The sequence below is a fragment of the Lynx rufus genome, unplaced genomic scaffold (genome assembly GCF_022079265.1).
Source record: "Lynx rufus isolate CCGP_SWC_20201006 ecotype Redwood Valley unplaced genomic scaffold, mLynRuf1.p SCAF_11, whole genome shotgun sequence".
Classification (NCBI taxonomy): domain Eukaryota; kingdom Metazoa; phylum Chordata; class Mammalia; order Carnivora; family Felidae; genus Lynx; species Lynx rufus.
In genome coordinates, this window is record NW_025814825.1 from 49,669,868 (window position 1) to 49,682,328 (window position 12,461).

The 12,461-nt window shown below is 34.5% G+C and overlaps 1 protein-coding gene across 3 annotated transcripts in view; it reads left to right on the forward strand.

The window, feature by feature from the left end:
* Nucleotides 1-12,202, forward strand: part of SHOC2 (SHOC2 leucine rich repeat scaffold protein) — a 105,680-nt gene extending 93,478 nt beyond the window's left edge. For all 3 annotated transcript variants that reach the window (XM_047073432.1, XM_047073431.1, XM_047073433.1), the window contains exons 6-9: nucleotides 3,859-3,981; nucleotides 7,513-7,650; nucleotides 7,974-8,091; nucleotides 10,102-12,202. In XM_047073432.1, coding sequence (XP_046929388.1) covers nucleotides 3,859-3,981; nucleotides 7,513-7,650; nucleotides 7,974-8,091; nucleotides 10,102-10,310 — 588 coding nt within the window. In that variant the 3' untranslated portion in view covers nucleotides 10,311-12,202. The remainder of the gene's footprint in view (nucleotides 1-3,858; nucleotides 3,982-7,512; nucleotides 7,651-7,973; nucleotides 8,092-10,101) is intronic.
* The last annotated feature ends 259 nt before the right edge of the window (nucleotides 12,203-12,461 follow it).

The following is a 12,461-nucleotide window of genomic DNA, read 5'->3' on the forward strand; positions in this document are numbered from 1 at the left end:
AATGTCCATAAAAGCACAGTTGTAGGGATATTTATTGTAGAGCTTTCTATTTAACTGTTAAATTGGTACCAACTTAATAAAGATTTCATTTTTTAAAACTCCTATATCTTCAATGGAATTCTCTGAAGTCATTAAAAATAATACCCTAGTTAGGAGAATATTAAATGCCAGTTGAAACATTCTCAGTTTATTAACTAGAAAAAAGTTACAGCATGCAAGACTTTCCACAGTTTTTAAAAACTATTCTTAACGTTCATAATTAAATACTAGATATCTGTAGATTTATATGTATACGTATAACCAACATTTATCAAAATGTTTATTTTTGGATATCAGAACTATGGATGGTCTTTTTTATTGAGGAATAACTGACATTGTATTTCAGTTGTACAACATTTCAATATTTGTATATTGGGAAATGATCATCACAATAAGTCTACTTAGCACTGGTCGCCATACATACTTACAGAATTTTTTTTTCTTGTGATGAGAACTTCTAAGATTTAGTCTCTTAACAACTTTCAGATATGTAATACAGTATTATTAACTAGCTGCCATGCTGTATCTGACAGCGTCATGACTTATTTTGACTCTGTTCACCTAGTTTTCCCACCTAACCTTCACCTCTGACAACCATCAATATGTTCTTTTTATTTTTGAGTTTGGTGTTTTGTTTTGTTTTGATTCTGCATAAGTGAGATCATATGGTATCTGTCTTTCTCCATCTGATTTACTTCACTGAACATGATGCTCTCAAGGTCCATTCATGTTGTCACAAATGACAAGATTTTTTTATGGCTGAATACTGTGTGTGTGTGTACTGAAACTTCTTTATTCATTCATCTGTGAACACTTAGGTTGCTTCCGTATCTTGGCTATCGTAAATAATGCTGCAATGAACAGGGGGATGCATATGTCTTTTTGAGTTAATGTTGTCATTTCCTTCAGATAAATACCAAGAAGTGGGATTGGGGGATTATATGGTAATTCTACTTTTGATTTTTTGAGGAACCTCCATACCATTTTCCATAGTTGCTGCACCCATTTACATTCCCACCAACAGTGCACAAAGTTTCTCTTATTTTTCTTATCTTCACCAATACTTGTTGTTTCTTGTCTTTTTGCTAACAACCATTCTGATAGGTGTGAGATGGTATCTCATTGTGGTTTTGATTTGCATTTTCCTGATGACTAGTGATGTTGAACATCTTTTCATGTACCTGTTGGCCATCTGTATGTCTTTGGGAAAATGTCTATCCACATCTGCTGCCTATTTTTTAATCGGATTGTTCTTTTGCTATTGAGTTATAGGGATTCTTCATATATTTTGGATGTTAACCCCTTATGAGATACATTACTTGGAAGTATTTTCTTTTGATGGGTGATCTTTAGTTTCTTTTTGCTTATCTACATTCTCTACAGTGAATATGTTTCACATTTATAAAAAAGGAGGAACGAAATGAAACCTGATTTTTCCAATGATTTAATTTATAGTGAATAAACTTCAGGCTGAGAGGTTATAAATAAATTGGCCATATAGCTAATTTATGGCTGAAGTGTAGGAATCCAGGAGACCTAGATTTCCTGCTTCCAGGTATAAGTGTTCTTTCTGTTGTATCTTACTACATTCTTTTATCTTTGGTGAACTATTTCAGCATAATTGTGGTTCTTTAAACTGTAGTCTGAATGTACAATTTATTGATTCTATCTATACTTGTTCATACATATTTATTATTTTAAATTTTTTTTTTCAACGTTTATTTATTTTTGGGACAGAGAGAGACAGAGCATGAACGGGGGAGGGGCAGAGAGAGAGGGAGACACAGAATCAGAAACAGGCTCCAGGCTCTGAGCCATCAGCCCAGAGCCCGACGCGGGGCTCGAACTCACGGACTGCGAGATCGTGACCTGGCTGAAGTCGGACGCTTAACCGACTGCACCACCCAGGCGCCCCCATATTTATTATTCTTTAGAAGTATGTAAGTGAACTAGTGGAAATTCAAGATAATCTTATAATCTTAAGCAGGTATAAAATGTATTGTTCATCATTTCAGTTACATAAGATTTACCAGTGGTAATGGTATTAATTCTGAATGGTCAGTTTAATAAGAGGCTTAGAACAGCAGCAGTCCAGGTGTTCATTGGCTTTTGCATTTGGTGATACATTTTTATAGATATGACATTGTACTGTTAGCTTAGGAAGGCCTGTTGTTTTCAGTGAAATAAAAGTTTGAGCAGATCTTTGCCTTAATTTTTCTCCAATATGACAAATGTTTAATAAAACTTTTTTGAAAGAAGTCAAAATGAAACCTGACATTTTCCTCCTCATATAAGCACCAGTCGTAAATTTTTTTTAATGAAAATGCCTTATACAATTAATTATCAGTAGTTAATAAGTTTAATTGTTACAGTGGGGGCACGTGGATGTCTCTCAGTCAGTTTAGCATATGACTTCAGTTCAGGTTATGATCTCATGTTCGTGGCTTTGAGCCTTGCGTCATGCTCTGTGCTGACAGCTCAGAGCCTGGAGCCTGCTTCGGATTTTGTCTCTTTCTCTGCCCCTCTCCCACTTGCACTCCATGTCTGTCTGTCTGTCTGTCTGTCTGTCTGTCTGTCTCTCTCTCTCTCTCTCAAAAATAAGCATTAAAAAATTTGTTTAATGTTGTAGTGAATAGGTAATAAATATAAATATTATAATAAAATAAAAACTTGGTTTCAAATGGATGTTTGTTACTTTAGATTTATGGATGGTTTTGTGTAAAATGAGACAAGTAATCCATGTATATTGCAGAAAAAATTTAAAATACAGATTAACAAAAAGGACATAAAATAATCCTACCACTGAGAGGTAGCATCACTGTTAACACATTAGTGAACATCAGGGTACTGATGGTCCTCTTTTGATACCAAAAGCCCCAACAAAAACAGTGTGGTAAGAGTTATTGATGAAGATGTGTTTAGACATAGACACGAAGAAGCAAGAAGAAAAATAGTGAATCACTGGCATATATTTCACTTTTTTCTGCATATAGCAATATCTACTTTTTTTTTTTTTAATGTCTATTTTTGAGAAAGCACCAGCAGGGGAGGGGCAGAGAGAGAGGGTGACAGAGTTCGAAGTGGGCTCTGCAATGACAGCAGTGAGCCCAATGCAGGGCTCAAACTCACGAACCGTGAGATCATGACTTGAGCCAAAGTTAGACGCTCAACTGACTGAACCACCCAGGCATCCCTATATATATCTCATTTTTAAACAAAATTAGTATCCTACTGTTTCATCATCTGTTTTTATTATTCACTGAAAAATGTATTTTTACCATCTCTTATATGGATTTTTAAAGTATAATTGTGGATACTTCCAATTAGTGTTTTAATGATTTAATTTGCTGTCTTCTTTAGACTTTTTTCTCTCCTATTTATTGCTCACTATTTCTAGAATAGCTGAGCTTATTTGGTTTCCTCATGGGCTATAATTAGATGTTTCTTCTTCTATTGTGCTCATGACCATCCACATTTTATTCCATGATTGCTGTATATTATTGTGAAATGGGGAAAACCTGGTTTTCACTGGAACCTTTGACATCTCAGTGTTAGGTCTGTATAGTCTATTTTTCCATATCCAATACTGATAATCACATAAGGAACAAGCTTCCAGTTCAAAATAAAAACCTAATTACTGTCTGAAAAACTTTGGAGGCTTATATTTTTTGTTGCTTTTAAATTTCTTTATTTGGATATCAAAAAGGGGAATAAAGTTTTGTGTTTAAGCATTCTCTTTCCATAGGGAGGTATATATATGGAGCTTAGTTTTTGTGGTTCTACCTTGGTTACTTTTTTTTTTTTTTTTGTCTTTGCCAGGACAATCAGTTGACATCACTTCCCTTGGATTTTGGAACTTGGACCAGTATGGTAGAATTGAATTTAGCCACTAATCAGCTCACAAAGATTCCTGAGGATGTGTCTGGTCTTGTTTCTCTTGAGGTGAGTATAAAAGAGCCGTTTATTTAGAACTCCTTAAACCTTCTGCAGTTACCTCACTTACAAACTTTCCAGTTCAAATAAGCAATTTCTTTGGGAGAAGGTCATATGTAAAAATATTAGAGCTCTCTTAAACCTACAACTCCATTAGCTTGATGAAGTGTGAACATAATCTGGGCTCAATGCTTCTGAATTACTCTTGTCCACTAAAAGTTGGTAGGTTTGAATGCTATAATGTGTCTTTGAAAGAAAAGGTCTCTAAAATTTAGCATATTTTAGAACATATTTTTTCCCTTAACTGTGTTCAAGAATCCTGCACTCCTGGATAGGAAGAACAAATATTGTTAAAATGTCGATACTACCCAAAGCAATCTACATATTCAGTGCAATCCCTATCAAAGTAACACCAGCATTCTTCACAGAGCTAGAACAAATAATCCTAAGATTTGTGTGGAACCAGAAAAGACCCTGAATAGCCAAAGCAATCTTGAAAAAGAAAACCAAAGCAGGAGGCATCACAATCCCAGACTTCAATCTATACTACAAAGCTTAATCATCAAGGCAGTATGGTATTGGCACAAGAACAGACACTCAGATCAATGGATCAGAAGAGAGAACCCAGAAATGGACCCACAAACGTATGGCCAACTAATCTTTGACAAAGCAGAAAAGAATATCCAATGGAATAAAGACAGTCTCTTCAGCAAGTGGTGCTGGGAAAACTGGACAGCGACATGCAGAAGAATGAACCTGGACCACTTTCTTACACCATACACAAAAATAAACTCAAAATGGATGAAAGACCTCAATGTAAGACAGGAAGCTATCAAAATCCTCAAGGAGAAAGCAGGCAAAAACCTCTTTGATCTTGCCCACAGCAACTTCTTACTCAACACATCTCTGGAGGCAAGGGAAACAAAAGCAAAAATGAACTACTGGGACCTCATCAAACTAAAAAGCTTCTGCACAGCAAAGGAAACAGTCAGCAAAACTAAAAGGCAGCCGACGGAATGGGAGAAGATATTTGCAAATGACATATCAGATAAAGGGTTAGTATCCAAAATTTATACAGAACTTCTCAAACTCAACACCCAAAAAACAAATAATCCAGTGAAGAAATGGGCAAAAGACAGGAATAGACACTTCTCCAAGGAAGACATCCAGATGGCCAGCCAACTCATGAAAAAACACTCAACATCATTCATCATCAGGGAAATACAAATCAAAACCACAATGAGATACCACCTTAACACCTGTCAGAATGGCTAACATTAACAACTCAGGCAGCAACAGCGGCACTATCGACAATAGCCAAAGTATGGAAAGACCCCAAATGTCCATCGATGGATGAATGGATAAAGAAGATGTGGGGTGTGTGTGTGTGTGTGTGTGTGTGTGTGTGTGTGTGTGTGTGATGGAGTATTACTTGGCAATCAAAAAGAATAAAATCTTGCCATCTGCAACATCTATATATGTATGTATATATATATATATACATACATATATAGATGTGTGTGTGTGTGTATATATATATATATGATGGAGTATTGGCAATCAAAAAGAATAAAATCTTGCCATTTGCAACTACATGGATGGAACTGGAGGGTATTATGCTAAGTGAAATTAGAGAAAGACAAAAATCGTATGACTTCACTCATATGAGGACCTTAAGAAACAAAACAGATGAACATAAGGAAAGGGAAACAAAAATAATATAAAAACAGGGAGGGGGACAAAACAGAAGAGACTCATGAATATAGAGAACAAACAGAGTTGCTGGAGGGGTTGTGGGAGGGGGGGATGGGCTAAATGGGTAAGAAATCTACTCCTGAAATCATTGTTTCACTATATCCGAACTAATTTGGATGTAAATTTTAAAAAATAAAATTATTAAACAAAAAAAAACACACAAAACCAAAAAAAAAAAAAAAAAAGAATCCTGTACTGTTGTCTACCAAAATAATTCTAGATTCCTCAGACTGGCATTGAGAACCTTTCATACGATTCTGGCCCACTTTTACATCCTAAATTTACCCATGTATTCTTTTATTTACTAATTAGACTGTTTTCTTTGTTGGAAATTTGTGCGTGTTTCTAACTCTGCACATTTAGTCTTACTGTTCCCAATATCTAGAATGCCCTCCCCTCATCCCTTTAATTTTTTCTTTTAAAAATTTTTTCCATAATTAAAAGATTCATCTTAATGTTCTCTTTAGTCAAGGATGATTTCTCCTGCTTCTGAGTCCCTAGAATTTTCATCCTTTTGATGAAAAAGCTAATAGTAAAATATTTTTTAAAAGTTTCCTCTGTATCCATGTTTTTAAAAAAAATCTAATTTCTTTTTTTTTAATCATTTTATTTAGTAAGCCAAAATAGTATGGCATAATGGTTAAAAAGCATGAGCTTTGCAGCAAGACAGATCTAGGTACAATTCCACTTTTATCTCTATGGATTTAACTTGCCCAAGCTTCTGTTTCCTCAGCTGTGAAATGAAGAAGATAGTATTTACCTCACAGGCTGTAGTTAGGATTAAATGTGATAACACATACGCAATGCATTTAGTGCCTTGCAAGTAGTAAACTCAATAAATAATAGCTATTATCATTATTATCATTTTTTGGTCTTATTACATATGTTCATTTTACTATGTATGGTATAACTTTGGGGAAAACAAGTGGGCATAAAATATTAGCCCAAAACCTTACGTAGGTCTTTCCATTCAGTGCTCTTTTCACTGTCCCATACCCAGTATTGTCTCCCTACTTTCTCCACCACCACCACTGTAATTTCTCTAAGAAGAGGAACTATCTTTCTCAACCACTTTTTTCTCTCTTCAGTGTATTACAGGATGGCTTGCAATGTAATAAATATACCATAGCTAATAACCGTAGGGCTTTGAATTAGCAGTTTAGAAATCAGTTGTTAACCACCCTTAAATGATAGTTTGTAAGGGGTTTTGAACAAATAAGTGGCTTCCTATCAGATTCCCATTTGTAATCATTCAGTATCAAAACACCATTAACTATATGAATTTTAGTGCAAGTAGTTAATTTTACATTTTTTTGTAATATGGTTAAAGTTAAACTTTTGCTTTCATTAGCTTTGACTTAAAATCTTTTATTTCCAGTAACTATGGTGGTTTTTTTAAGAATAGTAAATTAGGGGCGCCTGGGTGGCGCAGTCGGTTAAGCGTCCGACTTCAGCCAGGTCACGATCTCGCGGTCCGTGAGTTCGAGCCCCGCGTCAGGCTCTGGGCTGATGGCTCAGAGCCTGGAGCCTGCTTCCGATTCTGTGTCTCCCTCTCTCTCTGCCCCTCCCCCGTTCATGCGCTGTCTCTCTCTGTCCCAAAAATAAATAAACGTTGAAAAAAAAAAATTTAAGAATAGTAAATTAAATGTTTTATGTTATATAAATGAACATTACCCTTAATATTCACTGTTTAGAAAATTAGTAGTTTAATAAATTTTAAGCCACACATGGTAATATATAACTCCATTTCTTGAGTTACTAAATACTGTCAATAATTTCTCTTAGGTTCTAATACTGTCAAACAATCTTCTAAAAAAGCTTCCCCATGGTCTTGGAAACCTTAGGAAGTTAAGAGAATTGGATCTAGAAGAGAACAAATTGGAGTCCTTGCCAAATGAAATTGCTTATCTTAAGGATTTACAGGTAAAACATTATCCTGGTGATTTTATAGTTCTATGACTAAAGTTTTTGGGGTGCATTCCAAATTGTGCATTTTTCTTAAGAATTTGATCTAATTCTTGAATTAGAGATTTTTCTGTTGTAGCAGTAAGGCTCAGTTTTATGCTTATGTAGCCTGCTTTTTGCTTCCTAACAAATGATATATTTTGAAAGTAAAATTTATTGAGTGATTCTTACCCAATGTAATTTACCTATTAATTTATCTTATTAGTTTAGTAGATGTATTGTTTTACATTTACATCAGTAGTAAGAAATATATATGTATTTCTCTTTTGTTAATCTTTTAGAAATTAGTCTTGACAAACAACCAGCTGACTACCCTTCCTAGAGGCATTGGTCACCTTACCAATCTCACACATCTAGGCCTTGGAGAGAACCTACTTACTCATCTTCCTGAAGAAATTGGTATGAACCTTTTGGATGCTTGACTGTACTTACTAATTTGCTCTTGTATGTTCAAGCAGTGTTTCAGATGGGACAAATCTGTTTTTGTCATCTGATGTTACATCAGAGTCAAGATTTTTTATTTTGTATTTTTATAGAGCACCAGTTCTTAGTTCGTTGGTTGGTTTTGGTGAGATTTCCGCATGGGGTATTAGAGTTAATATTTTATTTGAGAATGTTTTAGCATACTTACATTTCCAATAGGTTTAACCTTATTTTAGAAAAGTTATCCTCTTGTTTCCTCTACATTTAAAAATTATATAAACTTGAATTAAATTAGTAATATCCAATGCCAAAAGAACATTTCCTTATGAGGTTTTAGGATATTTGATTAAATTAATATTTGACAGTACCTTCAAATTTTCTAAGTGTTCATATCCATTATTTCATATAATCAATGTGACTACCTTGAATTTTAGGCAATTCAAGTTGTAACCCCATTTTACAAAGAGAATCGATTGAGGTCACATTATAGTTCTTAAATTAGTAGTTTCACGCATTATTTTCTTGCATATATACCATGCTGTTTCAGACACTTTTTAGAATAGTGATTAAGAAGGAGTTTGGAATTGGGGTGCCTGGGTGGCTCAGCTGGTTAAGTGTCTGACTCTTGATTTCAGCTCAGGTCATGATCCTCATGGTTGTGAGATCGAGCTCCATGTTGGGCTCCACTCAGGGTGTGGAGCCTGCTTAAGATTCTCTGTCCCCCTCTTCCTCTGCTTGTGTGTGCACGTGCTAGCTCGCTCGCTCTCTCCCTGTCTCTCTCTCTCCCCCCCTGTCTCTCTCTCTCAAAAAGAATGATTTTGAAGTTATAATGTAATTATACTTCAATTAAAAAAAAAGAAGGAAAATAGACAATTCAAAATCTGGCCGTGCTGCTCATTGGCTTTATGGCTTTGGATAAACCATAAGCCTTTAGGTTTTCTACTTGTGCAAAGGAAGGATGATAATAGTAACTTCTCATAGGGTTGCTCTGAATATTAAGTAAAATCTTAAATGTGAATATCCATTACCTGGTAGCCATTATTTTCATTAGTCTTCTGCATACAGCTATCAAATATTACAGATTTTGAAGTTTAAAAATTAGAAAACACTGGAGGTGACTTCATTTTTAGTATGTTTATTCATCTAGCCTCATGTGATTGCAGGAGACATTTGCCTACAAAGTGTGAATATCCTAAGAGAGTCTAAGATAAATTTTTCAAAGATTACATAAGTTGATTTTTGGCTTCCTGCCACATATGTGATAACCTCTCTTTGTGAAGGATTTATATACCCAGTAACAAAAATCTTTCCACATGATAAATTTATTAGTAAAAGAGATTATCACAGTATCTATAATAGGAAAGTGATGATAAGCACTGATTTACAATAAACTTATCTCTGGAGTTTTGAAAAAATGCATACCAATGCCAAGTTGTTCTGAACAGAATCCTTGGAGATACAGCATGTGTGTTAAAAAAAAAAAAAATACAAGTTTAAAAACCTACCATAAAGGAAGAAATTCTGGTTTAATTGGTATGGAGTGTGACCTGGATATAAGGGTTCTTTAAATTGGCCCCACTTGATTTGAATATGCAACAAAATCTAAGACCATGGTTGTAGAGCTTTAAAACTAAGAGACGAGAGGAAGAGGAAATATGTATTCAGTGTATATAATGCCCACATCATTCCCGATTGAATTTCTAAAATAGTAATGAATTAAAAAAATTTTTTTTAATGTTTTCTTATCTGAGAGACAGAGAGCAAGCAGGGAAGGGGCAGAGAGAGAGGGAGACACAGAGTCAGAAGCAGGCTCCAGGCTCTGAGCTGTCAGCATAGGGCCCGACGTGGGGCTCGAACCCACAAACAGTGAGATCATGACCTGAGCCGAAGTCGGACACTTAATCAATTGAGCCACCCAGGTGCCCCTAAAATAGTAATGAATTTGTTAAAAAATAGTAATTAATTTTCCTTCTCTTTTTTTTACAGGTACACTGGAGAACCTAGAAGAACTGTATTTGAATGACAACCCCAATCTACATAGCCTTCCCTTTGAGCTGGCTCTTTGCAGCAAGCTTTCAATCATGAGTATTGAGAACTGTCCACTCAGTCACCTTCCACCTCAGATTGTTGCTGGGGGTCCTTCTTTTATCATTCAGTTCCTAAAGATGCAGGGTCCATATCGTGCCATGGTCTGATACAAATCTGCTGGTCCCACACACTGTTCAAAAATAGACTGCCATTAATGTTTCATATCTATATCTGTATCTATTTATGTAGATATCGATATATTTGGCAGATTTATAAAGACTGCATTATGTGTTTCTGCTAATAGAGGAATCATAGCCATTTAGATTTTTTTTTTTAATTCTGTACAAAAGGCTTATATAAGTTTTCTTTGCTGAACTTGATGGATGTTTTTCTGTTGTGTAATATGATAATGCCAGTTTGCTTAAAACATTTGCCAACAAATTATGAAGTTATTAAATTTAAGGGCCAGAGGTAGTATAGTTACATATACTTTCTCTTAGCAAAAATAATGGACAGTTTTGTTGCAACTTTTTGTATACATTTTCCCCTTACCAATTGTCAGATCATTATAGTATTATAGGCCCTAAAAGTAGAATTTTTCTTTAACTTATTTTGAAATTTGAGATTTAAATTTTATATATTGTTTACAGTCAGAGTAAATCACTGGATTTTTTGTTGTTGTTGTTTGATTTGCTCTGTTTTAATCAGTGAAATCTAGTTTATATCCTCTGCTAAAGAATTTGCATCAGCTGGTTTAAATATTAAAAGATATTTGCTTGTTGAAACAACTGGCAAGTGAAAAGATACAGTCAAAAATTCTAGAATTCTTTTAATTGTGTTTCTCTGATCAATTGTAAAGCAAAATATCTGAAGTGAGTCTTTAGGTTGGGGGGAGGGTATTGAGACCTTTTCTAGTATAAATAAATATCTTTTCTTAAGTTTGGGGGAACAGAAACTTGTAGTATGAAAGTTTTCACTCCTGAAAGTTGCAGAATGACAAAAACTAACAATAATTTGGCAAAACAAAAACAAAAACAAACCCTACACACCCATACACACACACATTCTATATATGTATATACAATGCTATATAGATATGTATTTATTATATCATAAACTACAATAGGTAACTTTAAGGATTTCTCCCTAGCCTTGTACAATGAAATGAATGTTTTTCTTTGAACACTGCAATATATGTATGTTTCAAGGTTATTTAACAGTGTACTATGGTTTTATATCTTGACTTGCCTTGTACATCTTTCAGTTCTGGAATATCTGCGTCTAAGCACAATATCTTCACACTGTGCTGTATTGCTGCTGAACTAAATGCACTTTTCCCCACATGTGGGGCACTGGCTTCAAACAATTCAGTTCAGTACCATTGATTTTAATCTCATCTTTCCTTTCTTGGTAGTTGTTAATACAATTATGGAGAAGAGGCACATTGTATAGAAGCCATTGACAGTTCAGTGGAAGTTCTGTAAGATGTGCATGTGCTATTTGATACATTTTCTTTTGCTTTACTGCTTTTAAGGCTAGCAGTATTGTAAGTGTGTGCCCCTTATACAGTAATCTTACTTTTGGTAGTGTCAGCCTAAGTCGATTTAATTATTGAAGAGACAGAGCAAGTGCATTCTAGATATCATCCTAGAAAACACTTCCCATATAACGAATATTATGTATAATTAAGTATTGCTGCTTGGTTTTCTTTTTTTTTTTTTTTTCCCATTTAGATGGGCATTGTGTTTTAAATAAAACCATTTTTTTAATTGAAGCTGTATTAAGGTAGAAATTTGGAATGTTTTGCTTTTTCTGGCACTCAAAATCAAGACTAAGTTTGTGGTTGAACCTGTATTCATAATTGGCAATTTTTTAAGGAACAAGTAAGAAATGGAAGGCAGGTGAAGATATAAAACCCTAGAATGCTTAAATGTGCTGTAAAACTATTGTAGATGTCACTGGATTTTACCAAGTAATATCCTTTCTTCTTTTTTTCCATCTACTGTGGCTTTTCAGTTAAAATTTTGTTTATAAAAGGAATTTGTTTATTACAGCTCTATATACCTGTGTGTATGTGTGGTTTTTTAAAAAATATCATATCCAGGTGTGTTTATGTATAAAGATGATAGAACTTGAACTTTAAAGGCAGTAACCTAATGTTTTTTTTTTTTTTTGAGAGAAAAGGTTATTGTTTCTTAAAAATGAAAATAGATTTGATTTTTAAAACATTTTGGTTCCCCTGCTGTCATTTATGTTAGTTTTCAACAGAAAGAAATGCAGAAGGATCACACTCTTAACGTGTACAAGTAATGTTCTAG